The 22514-nt window shown below is 33.0% G+C and overlaps 1 protein-coding gene across 3 annotated transcripts in view; it reads right to left on the bottom strand.

Moving 5' to 3' along the window:
- LOC106874522 (serine/threonine-protein phosphatase 2B catalytic subunit 3) overlaps window positions 1-22514 on the bottom strand; it is a 134294-nt gene that overhangs the window by 55255 nt on the left and 56525 nt on the right. For all 3 annotated transcript variants that reach the window (XM_052972614.1, XM_052972609.1, XM_014922283.2), the window contains exons 4-7: window positions 16606-16751; window positions 2822-2961; window positions 2595-2672; window positions 1085-1179 (exon numbers count right to left, since the gene is read on the bottom strand). In XM_052972614.1, the coding sequence (XP_052828574.1) occupies window positions 1085-1179; window positions 2595-2672; window positions 2822-2961; window positions 16606-16751 (459 nt within the window). The remainder of the gene's footprint in view (window positions 1-1084; window positions 1180-2594; window positions 2673-2821; window positions 2962-16605; window positions 16752-22514) is intronic.

Below are 22514 nucleotides of genomic sequence, written 5' to 3'. Positions count from 1 at the left end.
ATATATATATATATATATACAATGGGCTTCTTTCAGTTTCCAACTACTAAAATAACTCACAAGGCTTTGGTTGGCCTGAGGCTATAATAGAAGACACTTGCCCAAGGTGCCATGCAGTGGGACTGAACCCGGGACCATGTGGTTGGTAAGCAAGCTATTTACCACACAACCATTCCTGTGCCTATAGCTACTTACCACACAGCCACTCCTGTACCTATATGTTTAATTTCTTTTTCAACAAATGAATGACAAACAGCTAATCAAATATAATATCAGTGGTTGTTCTAAGATGTCCTGGGCGATGCAGAAGCAGTTTAGCTAGAATAGCAACAGACTTGAGAAAGTCAACAAAATTCAAGTTAGCATTTTATTATTATTTTACTAGACACAAATAATGTGACCCAATGACACTTCTTGGCTCATAACAAAGTTAACTCTGTTCATATAAATGGAGTGATTTAATGTTCTGACATATAAAATAATTAGTAAAGCTTTAAAATTTGCTCAGAATTTGGAGTATTTTTAAAATAAATCTTTTTAACAGAATACTGAATTTGAAGTTTTTAATTTAAAGGTATAAATTATCAAATTAAAAATTTAGTACTTGGTACATAAGACAACCCTTATTTTATCTGTGGTTTAAAAAACAAGCAATAGCAAATTATTTCAATTACACTGATTGATCATAAAAATAAATTTACAAAAAGAAATACATCTTTTCTGTTCCTTTCATGTAGACACTCAATTTGCTCATTTCTGATGCGATTGGTCCTCTGTAGCTAAGAGCAGGGCTATCTTAGCAGCATTGCAGGTCTCCTGGCAAGGCAATGCAATTGGGGCCGCTAGTATTTATTATTTAATGATAGAAAGCTACAGTATACATAGATTAGAACAGCCTTCCTTCCCCCTCCTATGCACAGGGTCTCCAGGCAACTGCTCAATGTGGTTAAAAGAACTACAATTTTAATTTGAATAACTTTGAAATTTTTATCTTTGCAGTGTAGCTATATCATTAACTAGTGTAAATGTACTTGAGGTTGTTGAAAAGGTGTAATAAGAAAAAAAATTCCATACAAATACAAACCTTTATTGTTGTATACATCCAAATAATTAGGTGCTGAAAATATAGTTATTAATGACGGAAAACCAGTTTGGTGACTTTTCCTATACATACGATACCTGGAATAAAAATAATACCCTTTGAATAGTAATTTACATACCTTTGTATTAAATAAACTAGACATGGTATATAAAATTCACCAACAAAAGTACTGAGTAATATAAATTTTTCTCTTAGTAAAAAGAAAAATTCACATTCAATTTACATTGTTTCCTTATCTTGGATTTTCTTCCAACAACCTCCCAAAGCAAAATTTGAATTTACCTAAATATACTGAATGGTTAATAAGTGGAGGCTGAGTAATGTAAAATCTTAGAAGAAAAAATACACACAAAACAACAAAAACATGAAAAAAAAAAAAAAAAAAATTAAGGCATAACTACAGATTTTTGCCCCACCAACTTTGGATGATCATAACTTATATTCATTCACCCCTCCTACTGTACTCTGGGAGGGTATATCCTCTCAACACATCTCCCCCACCACCATTTCTCTCTCTTTTCTTTTCTAACTGGAGTAGCCATGTATTTCCTCTACAGTTAGACACCTATCCCTCAATTATATTTTAACCTCTCATCAACTAGCACAAAGCCACCTTCCTCAATACTACTGCTCTTCCCAGGTGAGAGATGTTTGTCTTGCAAGCTATTTGGTGACCCTGCTGGTGCTGGCACTCAGTACACTCTGTAAAGTGGTTGGTTTTAGTTTCTAGATGCAGAATCTAACAACAAAGTGGTTGGTTTCTAACTGTACAAACCATGCCAAAGCAGACAATAGAGCTTGATATACTCCTCTGGCTTGCCAGCTTCTGTTAAGCTGTTTAAGCCATGCCAGCATGGAAAAGACATTAAATGAAGATGATGATTTCTCTCACTGCTCAGGAAGCCTTTTTTAATTTCATAAATGATTTGTGTGGTGAACATCAAAACTCAAGCTAAAATATTAATGTCATAATCCAATTGAATGAATTTAAACTATTTTAGGTAAATTCAGTTACAATGATTGGACAGTTAAGTCAAATGCTTTAGATGGATCATAATTCTATTGCTCTGAGTTTTGATTGTTTATCAGAGAAAAAGTCAATAGCAATGAATCACTAACAGTAAAGATAGTGTAGTGAAATGTTGGGGCAAACAAGTGAAAAACAAATTTAATACACATAGGAGCATATTTTCTTACCTTGCAGTGATAATTGATTGAAAATATTGATTAGGGGTTAAGAACTCTTTGTTCAGTGAGAGGAAAATGTAGAGCATAAAGAAAGTGGGGTTGTATTTTAGCTATTCAAATTTTTTAGCTTGATCATGAGACAATGAATTCTTGCAACAAACTGTTGGAAGGAATTCATTGAAAGCATATAGAATACTCAAAATAAAATGTACATTAAATTGTCAAATATGTTGACAAATAGGAGTAGAGAAGAATATAAAATGATGATATTCCACAAATAATTATTAAAACAATTTATACCTACCCAGCATCCTGAGCTTCATGTGCCCTGATTATAGATAATAGATTATTCTGTTGCAAGAAATCACAACATGCTGCATAGCTGGAAAAATGCAAAAAACAGTGAGATTTAAAATTCTGAAAACAAAGCCAAATGTTTTATGTATAAGTCATTCAGTATAATAGGTTTTGTACATACTAACATGTCCAGCTGTTAGACATTTCCATGAAAAAATGGAAAATATTACACACCTGTAGAAATATGAGCAACCCCTAACACTATTGTGTGTAAAGTGTTCTGTAGTTTTTTCATTGCCAAAATCTTCCAGAGGATCGGACCATAATAAATCACACATTGGACCAAATGCTGGTGGTTCTTTGAATCTGTCCAACTGAAAGGAAAGGAAAAACAAATTATTTGCAACATTAGTCACTGACGGTTGATATTATGTAATGAAAAGAATGGTTAGTTATTTCAATGATTTAATTTTTTTTTTTTACAGATAATCTGTCTCTAACTTTCTTTTAAGATTCTACTTTTAATCAGATGAACAAATTTTCTGAGATTTTGAGAGCTTCATTCATTATGGTACATATCTGTCCAATAGTATTTATCTAAATGAGCACAATTATATTTTATGGAGTTCCCAGAATTACATATTAACAAATAAGTAATAAGGGACTTAAAGCAACCCAAGCAGAAAAGTTTGACTTGTTATTTTTTTCAACAGTCTTGTAAATTTCAGCTTTACATAAATGTGAACTACTTCTACTATTTTCCTCAGAAAATATTAATTAATTATTTGGAAAAGAAATATAAATGCAAACTGTTTACTTGTAAAGAAACATTCTCTTATAAAAAATAATAACTACCAAAAAATCTTTTAATTTCCTTATAGCAACATTTGTTGGTGCTTGACAGACGAATGAAAGCTGGTTTATTTACATTGTAGTTCTAATGTAACAAGATCTAAAAACTTGTTCTAAATCTCATGTCTGAAAATGGTCTACTAAATTTTCTTTGATAAATAACAAAACAAAACAGTATAAAACACTCCTTTCACAATAGCTAAGTGGAAAAACAAAGGAATAAAATCTTAAAACGCAGTAGCCAATATGAATTAATGACGCCTTAAAAAATAGGAATTTCTGTTTTCATTTTGTTATAAGTTAGAGGAGAAGAGCAGTGCCCATGATCTTTACAGGTCATCCCAAACTGGTGAAATTGAGGTTTAGCATTACCATTAGTAGGTCAAATGTTTATCCATCTTTATTTTTCACTTGTTTCAGTCATTGGAGACTAAAGCAACCTAAAGTTGTAAATTTTTTGACTTCACATTAAGAGTATAAACAAGTCAACAAAATAAAAATATTTAACTGATTTTCTTTTCTCCAAAACATGATTTCTTTGTCTTGTAAATTCCATTGACATCATTGAAACAATTTATTGAGGGATAACAACAAAAGTATTGATTTTAAAATCAAAATTAAAATTCAGCCTTCTAAACAAGAGAGCTGGGCAATAGGACATTGTGGTCTTTTTAAATAATACATTTTATATTTTGCTAGAGGTTTAACTAGAAAACCTGCATGTGCATACAAAAAACAACTTCTCTCAATTTACTCTAGAGCATATATAGCTTTACCAACTAGAAACCCTTCAACAGGCTTGATATAGTTTCTTTATATATTTCACAATACATATGATATTTGTTCAAATACAAGCTTTCAAAGACAATCTGCCAGATTAATAGATTATAGAGTAATACTGTAATTAATGAAGAAACTTCCTTTAAACAATTAAGAAAATATAACTCAGCAGTTATTTTTAGCAATGTTATTGTGGCTGTGTGGTAAGTAGCTTGCTTACCAACCACATGGTTCCGGGTTCAGTCCCACTGCGTGGCACCTTGGGTAAGTGTCTTCTACTATAGCCTCGGGCCGACCAAAGCCTTGTGAGTGGATTTGGTAGACGGAAACTGAAAGAAGCCTGTCGTATATATGTATATATATGTCTGTATATGTTTGTCCCCCCCAACATCACTTGACAAACGATGGTGGTGTGTTTAGGTCCCCGTAACTTAGCGGATCGGCAAAAGAGACCGATAGAATAAGTCCTAGGGTCGATTTGCTCGACTAAAGGCAGTGCTCCAGCATGGCTGCAGTGAAATGACTGAAACATGTAAAAGAGTAAAAGAGAGTAAAAGAGATAAACTCTTTTTAAAAAACATTGAAATTTCTCATATTTTTACACAATAATTCTATCACTGGATAATGAAGAAAATTAGAAAAAAAGTATAAATTTTGAAGAAATTTACATACTTGGTTTTACTAAGAGTAATTCCACAAACGTAAACTACTGCAAAACCAAATCCAGTTCACTTATTCATAGATTGTGTATGCACTTATTTCAAGGAGGTGACAGATAACAGTGTCATGTAAATTGGCATGTAAAAGCATCTATTACACCCTTGAAATGGTTGGCATTAGGAAGGGCATCCAGTAGAAAACCATGCCAAATCAATCTGGTGCAGTCTTCCTGCATGCTAGCCCAGTCAAACCAGCCAACCCATGCCAGCATGAACAACAGACGTTAAATGATGATGATGATGCTGCTGCTATAGCTAACAACAACAAGTTGTAATGATTTGGATCCTTGAATATATAATGGTAAATGTCTAAGTTTCAGACAGATTTCCTGAGAGAATGGAATGTGTCTAGGGAATTTTGGAATCATTTTTATCTAGTAGTCCAATCATTTTGCTAGAGAATCTAAAGAATCTTGCTTGATCAGTTGGTGTTTGGTTACACATATTTCATATTTTATGAGCCATAGTAGGAAGAGGAGATGAAAGATGGAATACCAGTTTTAAAATTGGCACTGTATAACCTGTTTCTAGCAGTGCTCCATGTGCATGGTCAATACTGTCATACATTCAAGACTGAAAATTTAAGTCTACATAGACATAAGCATGTATATAAGGTGTGGTACAACCCACCACTGTATATTTAGCAAGTATTTCATTTACTTTTTTAATTTTATAAGCTTGTTAGAGGAGGAGGGATAGTGCCTATGATTTTTACAAGTCCTTACAGACTGGTTAGAGTGAAGTGGATGATGTTCAGCTTGAGCATTTGTAGGTCACAGCTGTTTTTCATGCTTTAGAAAATAAGTTGGAATTCTGTATTGAATTCTAAGCCAATGAAACTATGCGTGCACAAGAAATGCAATGAGAACAAAGACAAGCCGACAGAGAAGGTTTTCAGATAAGATGTATGGGAGCAGTTAGCAGAAAGAGCACTCATGAAATTGATAATTTCAAATGCACAAAAAGCTTACTAGAAGTAGTTGAGAGCTTCTGTTGCCTTGGTGACTTAATCAGTAGTGGATGTGTATGTTCAGAAAACGCAGAGTGAGAATGGGATGGAAAAAGGGCAGATTATATGATGCTTGAGTATGATGTGCAATATTGCATGATGGTGAGGCACAGGCACTGAAGATGTGCATATGCTGGAAAGAAATGAGACAAATATGCTCCGTTGGTGTGTATGAACAATAGAACATAAATGAGTTGAGTCAAAAACTGGGTAAAAGACAAATCAGCTGTGGTATACAGAAGGTAAGACTACTAATATGGACATGTAATGTATGCGAAGGATGACAGTTTGGTGAAATATCTAGTGGACTTGTGGAAGAGGAAGACCATATAAATCATAAGAATAAATAAAGAAGCCTGATCTCATAGATATGATTGGGGACTGTAACAAGCTGATTAGACATTGTCCTGGAAAGACTCCTTCAATCCATACAAACATGGAAAATAGACAAAATAATGACAATGGTGATGATTTGAATATCTCAGTGATTTTGGCTTGCAGAGTTATATCCAAATGACAACTTTCTGACCATATATTGAGTTTGATGTATATCTGACACATATGGTATCTCCTATGATGAATGCTTGTCCCATAACATAATGGCTTATAGGGCAAACATTCACCATTGCATGGTTTAGGATAATATAAAAGGTAAAAATAATGCTGTATGAAAACTAGAAATTTCCCCACTTTAAAAGATATAGAATAAAATGGACTACCAATATTTTTTCTCTCCTTGTTGCAGAGGAAAATGATGAAGTAGATTCTCTATGACAATTGGAAAATGTTTCAACTATATGGATACTTTATAAAGATACAATGTAATGGAGACAAAGGTTGTGAAATTTCTTACCATTTTTGAGAGCATAAATGATATTGTTTAGTCTCCAGGTCAATTCTGGCTGGGCAGACCTATGATTAAAGACATTCCAGCCGTGAGCATTCCGTCTTTTTGCATATCTAATACTACATTATCCATTTTGTCAATTTTCTAAGTAAAGTGTCATTTGAAGGAAATTTGCCAAATATTTCTAGCAAGTCAAGTACTCACATGTAGAAGTTCTTTTAGCTCAAGTGGTGTAAGTCAAATGAAATGTTTTCAATTAAGAAATCAAATTGTGTTTTAAACTTGGTTTATTGAGATACTGACTTTACGCTCTTGGCCAAAAAATGTTTAAATATTAGATTATATCGGACAGTACCATTTATTATTATTTATGAGCAACTTTTCTTTTACTTAAAAAGAGTAATTTAATTTATATAAATCAATTATATCCAGTTTGCTTTGCATTTCAGTGAACATCATTTATAATTATATAAGTTTTCAATCAAAGTATATAAATGTATAGAGCAACTTGCAAGTCTATATGATGAATGTAATGTAAGAGAACATAAAACAGATCTAAAATAAGGGAGATACTTTTAAATTCATTTCCTAGACAGAGTTTCTGCTTTTAAACCTTAAGTAGACATCAGTATAAAGAACTGATTGATTGAAATGGGTGACACCACCCACTTGAAGTGGCTGTGTGGTAAGTGGCTTGCTTACCAACCACATGGTTCCGGGTTCAGTCCCACTGCGTGGCACCTTGGGCAAGTGTCTTCTACTATAGCCTCGGGCCGACCAAAGCCTTGTGAATGGATTTGGTAGACGGAAACCGAAAGAAGCCTGTCGTATATATGTATGTGTGTCTGTGTTTGTCCCCCCACGATCGCTTGACAACCGATGCTGGTGTGTTTACGTCCCCGTAACTTAGTGGTTCGGCAAAAAGAGACCGACAGAATAAGTACTAGGCTTACAAAGAATAAGTCCTGGGGTCGATTTGCTCGACTAAAGGTGGTGCTCCAGCATGGCCTCAGTCAAATGACTGAAAACAAGTAAAAGAGTATAGAACTTAGAAACTTAAATACAAAAATTTAAAAAGAAAATGTGTAGCTGTTCCTCTTTCCTGTTGTGCTATCAATCACTTTGTCTTCAAGGGGTCCACTCTCAACTGATTTTTCTTTATGAAACCATATATTTAGTATTATTCTGAAGAAATGGCTATTACTTCTTAGAACTAAATCCTTCATTTATTTTCTTTAGAACTTCTCTATCAACAAAATCCTAAGGACTTTTGAGAAGAGGAGGGAATATCAAATTTAGCAAGCTTTGTATTTTGTAATTGAAAATGCATAACAAGATCAAAGGGATGAGTATTTAAATAGCCATAATAACCAAATTAATTTTTTTTTCTGATTTTATTATATGGATTTTACTTCCTAGCCTGATCAAGAAGGGTTTGTGATAATTCTGTCATTTTTTTCCTGAAACAAATAGGTAAAGTTGATATAGTGTTTAACAAAATGCCTTGCAGGTTTGTTTCAATACCAGCCCATTGAAAATAGAGTAGTGGAATACAGTTGGACAATATGTCTTGTAGTACTTGTTCTGGCTTTATGTGTTTTGAATTTTTGGGATATGGTAGACATTATTTCCCACCTAGTTTAATATCACCAGTTGGTCCTTAGGTGCCTTTTGTGAAGTTCACTCAATTGCAAGCATTTGGACAGGGTCTCTAGTTTGAAGATTTCTTCCCTTTTATTCACCAGTCTTAGAGGCCTTGGAAAAACTTCAAGGGTCATAGATGTTGCCCTTCCCTCTCTAAATGGAAAAAAAAGACAACATTGTCCAATACCATATCCCATGCTTTAAGATACCAGGGTGTAATATGAGGGTGATTTGGCTGCTACTGTAGCATCTTAAGTGACCATGTAGGGGCTTCCTTATTGGTTAAATATTTGAGGTGGTTTCCCATTTAATTCTTCTGTATTATAAGATGGTTATTGCATGCATATATGTTGGATTCATATTTCTTATACTTCAACATACTACTGCTAAATTATAATTGTACATTAGTCTTCCTAAAGTTACAGAGTAGATTGTAGGTAAACAGCTTCAATCTTTCGATGAAGTTGGCTAAAAATCATAAATACTGAACGAAAATAATAGTGAGTAAGGCTTTATTGTAGGCAATAAGGATGAAACAGCTGGTTCTAGAGGTTGTTTAGTGCAGAATAAAATTGTTGATTACAAGAGAGATGAGAGGAATGTTTTATTGAAGTTTTATTAAGAAAGATACAGAGAGGCAGATGCTGATGAAGGAAAGGAAGGAAAACATATAAAACAGCACCAGAGAAAAATGTTGGTAAAATGCCAAAATATGGTTGTTTAAAGGAAACTTAAGTCTATCTCTAAGAGATACTATTTATTCACTAATATTTCTTATGGAGAAGATGTAGTTGTGATGTAGGATAGGTTTTGTTGGTTCTTTAGAAGTTTATATACTTTAAATTTAACTATCCACTAAAACAGCATAGAATCCTCAAAATGTGTCATGTATACAGCACTGCAACCACCCCCACCAAAACAAACAAAAAACAAAATTGAATTAATTTGTAGCAGTAATGCTTTCTTATATTGGTACATGGTCAGAATTAGTAAGGTAGGGCATTTAGCCAACAGGATTGTCACCAATCAAGCCTGGTACTTATTTTATCGACTCAGAGACAAAACTAAATACTGTAATGCAGTGTTTCTCTTAAGAGTGGGATTTGTGAAGATAGAAAAGGAGATGGACAAATAACCAAGTTTAATAAAATTAAGATGGTTTAAAAATGATTGAACTGTCCAACACTTTGGTGATGAAAGAAGAGACAAAAGCTTTAACTTTTTAGTTGGTGGGGTTAGAACTGGTATTCATTAGTCTGGGAACCAGTGCTTGAAGGCATTTTGCTTGATACACTACCATCAATGTCACTCAAGTGCCTTGGTTGTAGGAATGATATATAATTTAAAGAACATATTGAACTGTTATGTCACTACTCTTTCAAATACAAGCACTAAACTTATTTTTGTATATATAATGATTAATCATGAAAAACAAGCACCTGACCATATACATTACATCTGACCATATACAGGCATCAACATCATACATTAGCCATGCATCCACATGATTATAACCATGATGACTTAAATGAACAAAATAATTTCATTTGCTTGTTTTATTCTATGTTTAATATAATTATTGGGTGGTGCCATGTTACATCAGCAAATCCTTGGCAAGATGTATTGCTGTTTCATTGCTGAGGCTGTCCTTGTCTTAGTATCCATTTATCCATGCTAGTACGAGTTGAGTAGGTCATCAGTATAGGTTGTCATCCCTTCATGTCACATGTCAATTACTAGTGCTACTGTTATGACTACTTACATTGGCTGATGCATGGAATGCCCAACAACTTAGTAAACTCATGTGTGTTCTGCCTTTTATCAAGTTGACCTTACACATCTAATAGATCATACTTGACTAATTTTTCTCTAGTTTTCACAGATTGTACATATTCAATATCCATGTCTTACTACAAAGCAGTATTACATTTCTTAAACATGCTGCAATTGATATGCCTTTTGTGTGGGGAGAGGATCCTGTTGATGTGAAAAGAGGAAATGATACACTGAACTTCTCATCCCTTTCTTACATTAGCTACTGTACTTTCACTACAACCACCTGTAGCACAAATTAGGTCACTCAACAAATAGAAACTCTCTGCTATAACTAGTGAGCTGTTTGATTAGTTCAAAGAGATGTTTAGCCCCAGGATCTGATTGAATCGACTTATGATTAAAGGCATCCCATTTCTGACAATTCAGTATTTTTGTATGTCTGATAAGGTGACAAATTGGCAGAGTTATTAGAGCATTTGTTCTGTTCAAATCTTGCTGGTGTCAACTTTACCCTTTATCTTTTTGGGGTTGATCAAAAAAGTAAAAATCCAGGGCAATACATTCGTAGAACTGTTAGAGAGTTGGGTAAGATGTTAAGCAGTATCTATTTTGGTTTATTCTATTCTGACAACACTGATGCCAAGCTGTACCAGCCCTGGTTGGTGGCCATTCCCATAGATAATTATCAGTGATGTGGAGAGAGGAAACTTGCATGCATGGGCAACCGCCAGTCATCCTCAAAAAAATCACACCCATACTTGCCCATACATATGCAGATGTAGAGTTAACCTTGACTGACATAGGACCAGTATAACATTCTTTAATGAAGGGTCAGTTTGAGAGATATTTGTTTGTTATTTCCAGCAGGTTAAGTAGCTACATAAAGACTTCCCCCACTTGCTCATGCAGTTCATGGGTTCTCTAATTGCTAACTATTTTTGTATAACATGTTTTCATGACAACTGAAACAGGTGACATAACTAACAGCTTCAAGAAACACATGAATGTCTCTTCCATAATAAAACTAAGGTCACACGCTTACATAAGAAATCAACCCTTGTAAATTAATAACACTTATATAGCAGTAACTATTCATATTTACATTCACATAGTTATAAATAGAACATTTAAGAATGTATTTTATAACTGAATGTCTTCCTCAGCACTAACCAACCTATCAAACTAAAACCAAGTTCCAATAAGACAAATAGTCACTACTTGAAAAAAAGGTGCTTGTCTATAATTGTAGTAAATGTGTGACAAGTCCTGCACCATGCCTAATCAATTACTTCACTCAAATATTTATTATTATGTTCAATACATTAAGCAGAAGAGAAAAATGAAGTTTATATACATAACCACCCAGGAATTAACTTAAACATTCAAATTAATTAATGGAAGTCTTAATATAAAATTGTGTATAATGCAACAAGAATTGCCAAACTTGTAAATTGATATTTAAAAAAAAAATCTTTTCTCACTTATTGTTTTAAAAACTAAAGAAGCAATTTAATTCAACAATAAATCAAATCTACACAATGTTGCCTCTTCTTCTGGACAATGTAGCTATTATCTTCAGAACAAGTATTAACTTGCTTTACCTAGATCATGAAGTTGAAAGTTTTTAATGAGAAAATAAATCTAACAAGGCAGTTTGTTTCTCCTTACTCTTATTTATATATTTATTTCAGGTTAATTGACTTGCCTTTACATACAGAACAATGAACCAAGTCTTCAGTAAAACTAACATTCACCCAACATAGATATGTAGGATGAATACAACTGAATTTATAGGAGCTTTAAGAGAAAGTTTTCTATTAAATACCATTTATGAGAGAATATTAAAAATTGAAAACCTACAGTTTGAGTAGTAGTCCTATTTCAGGATAAGAATAACACTTAGTTATAAGAGCTCCAAGACTATATATAATAACAGAAATTAGTAGACCAATTTTAACCCATGCTAGGCTGGAAAAATAGTCATCGACATTTGAAAATATTTCTGGATATGCTCATTTTAAATTCAGGATGTTTGTTCACTTCCTATTTTAATGTTAAAATGGCCTACAAAGAAATTTTTCTGTTTTACTCTTTCTTTTTTAAGGAATGATATGCTTTTCACAAAATATGCATTTATTAATAATGTGTTTGCCACCAGGAAACTCTTACACCCATAGAAGTTACACATTTTGGAGGAAGGAATGGATTTTGCACGCATGCACACATACTTTGTTTGTCCGTAACAAAAACATGCATCATAAAATACATCTACAGTACAAATCATAAGGTGAAATAGGGCTTAATGAGAGGGAAAAATAGATGTTGCTTGCTATGTGTACTGTGACAATTTTAAGTTACATTTTTAAGAAGTTGTGAGTGTGATGGGCATTTCTCATAACTAATGTGAATACTTGAATGTCTTGTATTCGTTTTGTAATGACAATGCATTACTGACAAAAGAGTGCTGCTATTTCTCCCCAGCTTGTGAGAAACATCAAAACTAATAACAGAAAAAAGATTTTACTGGACCACTGAAATAAATATCTCCGTAAACAATTTTTCCCAGTGAAATGAAATTTTCAGTTATTAATGACATTGAGAAAAGGAAAGGAAGTTATCATTCCATTTCTTTCTGGATAACTGATGCAGAGTGTCTTTTTAGTGTAGATCTAGAGCAGTGTTTTCCAACGTGGGGCATGCATTAGCTTGGGTGGTGAAAATTTTTGCAAGTGACTTCAGTGCACACATGTCAACCCTAAGCCTATCTTTGGATATTGAAATGAAAAAAACATCGCCATGTAATATTCATACTTAAACCATAAGACTCGTAGCTACGGCCAATCAGCATTTGTTAGGTGTTTGTTTCTCTGTTTCAATATCTATTGTCCAGTGTCAAGTATTTATAAAAGCAGCAGTCAACTCTGCTCACTACTGCTGATTAATGCTTCAAATCCCTTTCTTTCTATGCTGTGCAAAAATCATCATTGCTTCATCACTTTCTTGGATTTGTGTCGGCCCTTTTTAAAATGAGTAAACAAAGCAAGAAGATTTGTCAATATTTGGTGGCGTTCTTGAAGTTTGGATTTATTCCTGATGAGCATGATGAGCGTAAACTGTTCTGCCTATTGTGTTATCAGAAATGAGCAATGAGTCGAGTCAATGAAGGCAGGCAGGCAGGCTAAAAGCTCACTTCAGGATAAGACATCCCAACAATTCTAATTCAGATTTGGAGTACTTCAAATCACTGAAAGAAAATTTTGAAAACTTACTTCACTATTTGCTGCACAACATGTGTCCCACATTCGTGCCCTTGAAGCCAGCTATGAAATCTCCCTGCTTATAACAAAACATGGAAAGAATCACACTATTGGAAAACAACTGATTAAACCAGCTATCTCAATATTCTTAAAAACTGTATTGCAAAAAGATGATAGCGATGTCAGGGTCATGCCACTCAGTGATAACACTGTCTCCAACAGAATTGATGAAATGGGGCAAGATTTTGAAAACCAGCTTATTGAGACATTAAAATCATGAAAATTCTCATTACAAATGGATGAATCCACATTTTGGGACAGTGAAGCCCTGTTATTGACTTATGTAAGATATATTGAGCATGAGACTTTTCAAGAGATGTTTTGCAAATATTTGGAAACAACTACAGCTGCAAAGGATATCCAAAGCAAACTTAAACATTATTTGGATGCAAACAAAATACCAAAAGAAAACTGTCATGTGCGGCATGACCTGCTATGATGGGCAAGAAAATGGGATGCCTAAAAGTGATGAAGGATGAAAATCTAAACATGTTGATTGTCCTTTGCATCATACTCTGAGAAAACTTGGTTACCAAGAAACTGTCCCCTGTTCTTAATGAGATTCTATGAGCTGTGATCAAGTGTGTCAACAGCATGCAAATCCCAAAGCCAAATGTCTTTTTTAAGCAGTTTTGTGTAAATCAAAGTGCCGAGCATGTTCGATTATTGCTTCATACGGAAGTAATAATCGAACATATAATAATGGCTATTGAGAGGAAAAAGCTTAAAAAGGTTCATGGAATTATTTGATCAGCTTAACTTTCTTGGTGATAAATGTGAAATGAAAATGCTGTCAACAATGGATGGAAAAGCACTTGTCAGTTATTTGACAGACATCTTTGAGAAACTTGGAAACTTGAATAAGCAACTCCAAGGTGCAAACATGATACTTGTTGATGCAAAAGCAAAGATTTTTGGATTCATTACAACCCTTGAAATATGCCAAAAAGATGTTTCCAAAAGAAATTTCAGTCAGTTGAGTAAATGTGAGATAATGAATGATGCTACCACTGTAATTATTGACTATTTGAATATCTTAATAAAGGACTTCAACGACAGATTTTGTGATTTGAAGGTAATGAATTTTCCCTCTTCATTAACTCAACCACAGCTGAATGACGTTTCTGATGCTGCAGTTCAATATCAAGAAGAATTATCAGAATTGCAACATGATGAATCAGTGAAGACTTTGTTTAAATTGAAAGGTACAAATATGTGGTTATGTGATGAGCTTGAAAGAAAATACTCCAACATCTCTACATCAGCAAGAGAACTATTGATTCATTTTCCTTCATTTTATTTGGTTGAATACAGATTCAGTGCAGTTGACAATTTGCTGGAAGCCAAGAGAAACCAGCTTGAAATTGCAAAATGTGGCGATTTACGGCTGAAGTTAGTGAAATTGTCTCCTCAAATCAAGGATCTGTGCTGTATGCACCAGGCACAGGGTTCTCACTAAATGAGATGAGGTATCTGACAGCCAGGTAATTGAATTAAAAGTCATGCTTCCTAATTTAAAAAAAAAAACTGTTGATGGGCACTAAATATTTTGTTATTAAAAAGTGGGGCACCGGAAAGAAAGGTTGAGAAACACTGGTCTAGAGAGTAGCAACTTCAAGAGTTTGGAATTTGCCATTTTTAGATAAATGACTGCTTAATGTTCCTGCACTTGCACCTCCTATGACAATTAGGCTACTTGTCTTTAACAATAATACCTATGAACTGACAATGGGGTTAGCAAAGCATTAATATTCAGTTCATCTTAGCATGGGATTCTATAAAAGGACTAAATTCTGCTGCTGGGAGATTTCAAGAATGTCACTAATTCTCATAGGTGCACATGAAATTAAGAGAAACTACAATTGTCTCCTCTATAGTAAGCTCAGTTCACTATTAGTTATATTGATTAGCAAAGAAATGTTTTTTATTATCTTTTTTTGTTTTAAATGAACTAAGTCAGAGGAAAGGTAGCACCATGATGTTTTTTTCAGGGTCTCCAAAACTGGTGGGAAGAAGGAAGTTATTCTCAAACCAGAGACAGACTGAATGCTTATAGCAGAATGTACAGGTGGTGTTAAACTAGATGATGGATTGCTTACTACTCAGAGACAAGCTGTGCCTATGCTATAATAAGAGTTGCAGGGCTAAACCAGAACATAAAACAAAGGACTAAGCTACATGTAATCATCTTTAGATTATTGAAATGGTCAGGAATCAACTATAGCCATTAAAATCAAATATTTGCTGCATTTGTGCCATCCCCATATAGCAATAAAAATAAGAAAATGGCAATGTTATTTTGGATACTTAATTAAAAGATTAAAACTCAGATCTGATACACTGGCCATGATAGGATGTCTAGAATATCCAAGCAAATTTCATACAGAACATCCTTTATTTAACTGATAGGACTTTGGTCTGTTTCAAAAGGAAGAAAATGCAGTTGAACAGTAGGACCTAACAAGTGATCTCATTTAGCATGGAGTACTGGAGTCAATTATCGTAACTGTAAACTGGTACTAAATTCAATTTTTTCTTTTGAAATTAACATTCCCAAGATTTTGAAACACAAACTGTTATTAGCCCTTGGAAGATACCAAAATCATAAATTTTATTCACAAAAGGCTGAGAAGAATTCTTCTAAATTCTAAACTACCAGAATCATCTTTTCAAATTATTAGCATAGAGATTATTTTAGGATAAATGAAATGATAAGACTGGTTTCTGTAAACAACTGCAGTGTTATTAAAAAGATTTACAAATATTTACATACAACGATAAACCAATGGGCGAAGTGTTAAACTTGAAATGTTTAGGTGCAATTTTTGACTCCTGTCAGATCTGTTCCAGAATCAATAAAATACTATACTGGAATAAATGGCTGAATTGATCAGGGATAATGTGTGAAGGCCATCCTCCACTTCTACAAGGAGAAATCAATAGTGGTTACAACTATTAGTACTATTTTTACTACTATTTTTCAGAAAGTGATCAATAAATATACAGAAATTATGAACATTTATACACAGAATGAAGAATGAAGAGATGAAATATAGACAGTGTGTATTACTCACTTTTCTTATATCTTCTAAAGTATGTACTTCTGGTGAGAGACCTCCATGGACACACAAAAATTGTTGGTTCATTAAGGCTGCTAGAGGCAGGCAGTCAAATGCATCCATACAGGCGTCATATACTCGTTCGGTGTATTTGATTTTACCTAAATTAGAAAAGGATATTATTAATTTTAAAAAGAAAATGTTGATGAAACTTGTGTAAAGGTACAGGAAACTGGGGTGCACATGAATACAAAAAGGAGGTTCTCAGATGAGTCTGGTAAAAACCATCTTCAAAAGACCCTTCTGAAAACTTTGTGACTTGTAAAACAAATGCAAAGTAAAACAAGCATATTAAAATCTTTTGAAGGGATTTTGAAAATAACCAGGAAGTGTTGTTTCAAATCTATGAAAATAAGGTCTCATGGAACAGATCAGCTATCAATGAATTAAAGACATTTTGCAGTCAGTTAAATCCAAATAAGAATAAGCATTTAGTTGATAAGGTACATTTTTGTTAATATTATAGAAAATATTGACTTCACATTGATAGTTGCATAATGTTTTTTTTTTGGTTTTAGTTCATAGAATATTTCATCATGATTTTCAGAATTGTGAAAATTAGTATTTTTTTTTTTAATCAGTGATTTTACAATTTTAAAACTTACCTAATATCAATTTTCAAGCAGTGAATTCTGAAAGAATGACTATACCAACAAGAGTAATAATATAGGCCAGTGCAAAAGTTTGATCTGAATACTTTGGGGTAATAAAAATATTTCTGGCAAAAGTTCTAATAATAGAACAAAGAAGGAGGTGCTTTGATTAAAATGGTCCATGTTATTACTGCCAGAATGACAACGGGTCATAAAAAGCTCTTCAACTTAAAAACCACAACTGAAGACTGTCATATTTCAGCAAACATTTACACTTAGTAAATTATTAGCCTCAACTGAATAAAATTTTCATTAGAATACTTGTACTAGTATAGACTTAATTTTTTTTTGATAGTTTATCTACTTAAAAATTGTTATCCTATAACTATTAATTGTTTTCATATCTAAAGTACCTGTAATATACTGGGTCTAAGTTAATTAACCAAAAAATATCCATAACAAAACAATTCTTTGATATTAAAAAACAATCTGTTGATTATAACATTGCTTTTCCACCTTTTATGGAGTAAATACATTATGTTAAAATCATTGTCGTCATCAGTAACCTTAGAGTTGTTCATTATAACATATCAGTGGTAAAATAGGGTTACAATAGAAAAGTTTTCAAGATATATATTTTATCTGTGACACCAACCATTAACCCTGTCAAAATATATTCAAGAGGTGAATCTGTGGTGCATATGTTGTTAGTAAGACCATGCTAGAAATAAAAAAATTCTTGAATGGATCATACTAAACAGAATACTTTAAATCTAATTATGAAATAATTGTAATTAAACATTTTAGATATGAGATTGTCACCAGAAAAAAATTATCACCAAACTAAACACTGAACAATAGTTTTATTGCTTTATGTTCTGTGTTCAAATCTTGCTTGGGTCGATTTTATCATAATTTCCTCTGGGGGAAATAAAATAGCTCCAGCATGTCCCAGGATTAGTTCAGTTGATTAAAGCCATCACAGCAAGTAAATGGTCTTGCTCTAATGTAAGTAATTATTATCATAAGCATTTTCAACAATATAGGCACAGGAGTGGATATGTGGTAAGTAGCTTGCTTACCAGCCACATGGTTCTGGGTTCAGTCCCACTGTGTGGCACCTTGGGCAAGTGTCTTCTACTATAGCCTCGGGCCGACCAAAGTGAGTGGATTTGGTAGGCAGAAACTGAAAGAAGTCCGTCGTATATATGTATGTGTGTGTACGTTTATGTGTCTGTGTTTGTCCCCCCAACATCACTTGACAAACGATGCTGGTGTGTTTACGTCCCCGTAACTTAGCTGTTCAGCAAAAGACTGATAGAATAAGTACCAGGCTTACAAAGAATAAGTCCTGGGGTCGATTTGCTTGACTAAAAGGCGGTGCTCCAGCATGGCTGCAGTCAAATGACTGAAACAAGTAAAAGAATAAAAGAACCAAACAATTTATAATTTACTAATTTATCTAAATCAAAAATGCTAATTTACCATTTGTTTTATCTAAGTTGCTATAGGTTAATAAGTGTCAACTATCACCACATCATGTTTGCAGAAAAATGTAACATTTGTGATCAACAAATATAAGTAACTGAACTGAAAATTCTGTAGATAGATAGGCTTCTTCATACCATCAGAAGATACAAATGAAGTGGTATACAAAGAATACTACAAAGTCAAATAACCAATCAACTGAATTACTATTATTTTTATTATTTTATTATTCTTTTCTAGACAGAAATTTAATAATTAGATATAAGCTGGAATAGATATTGCAGCAAATCAACTTTGTTAGATAAAGAAAATATATGTACATTATAGAGACCATAATAATAGATGTAACTGGTTACTCATGTTTTCATTTTTTTGGAATTGTGGTAGGTTGATTTAATTGTCTATTTCATTGAATTACATGCCTGTTATAATGTTTACATAACTAAATTATATATAATTGCTGGACATTTTTTTATAAATATTCTGCTCCAGAGGAAAAAGGAGGAACCCAAGCCAATAGATACATTTTTGAGTACAACACTAATTTCGAGGGGGAAAAAAAAAACTTTTCTTTTTATTTTAATGCATAGGGTGGAGTTCCCAAGTATGGCTTAATTTCTAAGAACTTATCCCTGAAAAACCAAGCATACAAAACAAAAAGTCATAGGAATAGACATCAATTTTTATTTTCCGTTAACTCTTTCAGAGTTTTTGATATGTGGAAGAAAGAATCAGAAACATAAAAATTTATCCAATTAAAAAAAAAGTATGTTTGTATATTAAAAAAAAAATGCCTGAAAACTAGAAATGTTTCAGTCAGAATGATTAATATTCTCTGATGAAATATGTATTACTGATGGTGTTTTTGCCAATTTTGTAACAAAGAGCTCTACCATAGAAAATAGTTTCTTTGTTTCAATGGAAATTGGAAGAATATTACTGAGAAGGAAGTACAATTTCTGCAAGTTAACAATTCTGTGTCTAGAAATTTCAATGTTTCTGGCTCATAAGATGACTGAATGCACTTCCTATTTGCCTTCAACAGCTTTGTTAATGGTAACATTTAATCGCTGTAGTAGACATGTTTCTCTTTTCTCTTTTAGTGAAGTGGTGTTTCACTAATCATGAGTTTGGATTCAGAATCGGAATTAAAATGATTCTTTTGATAAAGTAACAAACATTCTCTCATCCAGTTTCTTTACAATATTTTACAATGAAGTAAGGTGGTGAACTGGCAGAAATATTAATTAGCAAGCTGGGGAAAATGCTTAGCAGCATTTTGTCTGTCTTTACGTTCTGAGTTCAAATTCCACTGAGGGGTTGATAAACTAAGTACCAGTTGTGTACTGGGGTCGACCTAATTGACTGGACCCTCCCCCAAAATTTCGGACCTTGTGCCTAGAGCAGAAAAGAATATTTTGCAGTGAAGTTTCTGATGACAAAATGAGAAATGAGTTAAGTGCAACCAAAATTAAAGCAGATTAGTTAAATGCTTCATCATTCCAATCAGATTTTTATTCCTTTGTTATTCAATTCTTTTCCTAATACATTCTCTCAGCAAGAGATATGTTAAAAGTATTTTGTTGATTCAATTCTTCAAGCATGAAAACAAATATGCTTTCTGCAGAAATCAAAGTTGCATCCCTTTTGTCATAGGTTTTAACTCCAATTTTAATTGGTTCCATTACAGATACAAAAGTATGAGATAGTTTAAGGAACAAGAAACATTTATGCACTGAAAATAAATCCTCTCGTCTTGTCTTAGTATCATTGCTTAATTACAATTCATGACTATGCTCCTCTTTAACATATTTCTGAAGTGTTTTATTTTTTGTTTTTATTTTGTAAAGATTAGGAGCCATTTCATTAAGTTCAGTTTGTTGAAGATTGATATTATTAACCACATTCACCACTGCAGAATCCACATTTTGTTTATGATCCTTGAGTGCACCTTCAAACTTGTAAGGGTATTAGCTTCATCACAAACGGATTCAAGTACATAACAGCTAAATGGTATCCATATGTATAACACTAATGATGCTTGCAATTCATATTCTTAGCAAACTTAACATTTTTTCCATCAGTCACAAATGCAACTACATTCTGTTTTTCCAAAATCAAGGCTGAATTCAGAAAAATTTAATTTCTAAAAGTTCAAAAATTTTTCAGCTGGCAAACTTTCAATTAATTCTGATCATTACTAAAGTTTAGAATTTGTCAGATGACTGCACACTGACATTCAAATATCTATGATTATGCAAATATGTATAGTTATCTAAAGAAATACTACATTTTTTGATATTTCACATCATATTTTTTTTTCCTCAAGTCATATTGATACTGGATCATCTGTGTTAAATGAAAACAATCCTTTGGTAAAACCAAACCTTTATTTCCAATAGTTTTCTTTATAAAAGCACTATTAACTATTGCATTAATAGAACATTTCTTAATAGCAACTAATTCAGATACTATTTCTTCTATAGCTTCAGTCTATTTTTCCATAAAGGGGATTATTTTTTGTTGAGATTATTTTAAGGAGGCATGTCAATTTCAGGATTTTGAGAAAATGGTTTCATAAACATTGTTAGAAGATTTTGTTTTTAAAAAAAAGCCACTTGTGAACTACTCATGAACTTTAAGATGGTTATGCTGTTAATTAACTAGTTTTTAAATAATATGACCAAGAATTTCTTGAAAATACAATAAAATATTCAAGAATTCTGGATTGCATTTTTTGGTCAAAATTCATAAGAATCTTGAAAGAGATGCCCTATTCCAAAGTGATAAGATTTTAAATGGTTATAATCATGCTTTGCATAGGACTTAGCAAGCACTGCAACAGGTTGGCATGTTGTTGTTTAACCCCAGTTCACCTTGATTGAACAGATTAATGATCAAAGCCATGACCATTCCATATTTTTGTACATCAAGGACTACACAATCCAAAGTATCTTCCTATATTTAAGATAGTAGGGTGTGATTTGAGGGAGATTTGGTTGCAATTTCAACCATGTAGCATAGGGGTTCTCAAACCAGAGTATGCATAAGAACTTGCAGGGAAATGCATGGTTTGTAAAATCACTGGAATTTTGAAGTAATCCCAACCAACTACTTTTCAATAGTTGTTCTCTGAGATTCAGTAAATAGTATCTATATATAAGTCATTATATATGTTGTTTGGGAACCTTGACTTCTAAATATAATTAATGAAAAGTATACAGGTCTGCTGTCTCATCTACAATATCCTGTCATTTTACACAATATTCTTCACAAGAGGGTACAAACATGACAAACTGGTATTGCCAGACATGACAAACAAGTATGCTGGAAAAAATGTTTGAGAATCCCTGACAGAGTGTTCTGAATGAAATTTTGATAGCAGCAGAATATTTAAAGAAGTAGATGCTGTTGTAATTATATAATAGTAAAAGTAATAATGGTTAACAGGCTTGTCTTGAAGTTTGAAGAAAAGCTTGCAGGGATATATATCTGAGTTGGAGTGGATCATGGAATCTTGTGAAGATATGTAGCTTAGTGGTTAGGGTGTTCAGCTTACAAATGTAAGATCATGAGTTTGATAACTCGCAGCACATTATGCCTTTGAGTAAGAAACTTTATTTTCACACTACTCCAGTCCACTTAGCTGGCCAAAATGAGTATTACTTGTATTTCAAAGGATCAGTTTTGTCATATTCTGTGCACACAGAATATTGAGATTGGCCATAACAATGTTTGCATTAAAAATAATTGCTAAAATGATGATTATGGATGGTCCATCAT

This window comes from Octopus bimaculoides, chromosome 1, assembly GCF_001194135.2.
Source record: "Octopus bimaculoides isolate UCB-OBI-ISO-001 chromosome 1, ASM119413v2, whole genome shotgun sequence".
In the NCBI taxonomy this organism is placed as follows: domain Eukaryota; kingdom Metazoa; phylum Mollusca; class Cephalopoda; order Octopoda; family Octopodidae; genus Octopus; species Octopus bimaculoides.
This window is presented reverse-complemented; position numbering and strand designations above follow the sequence as displayed.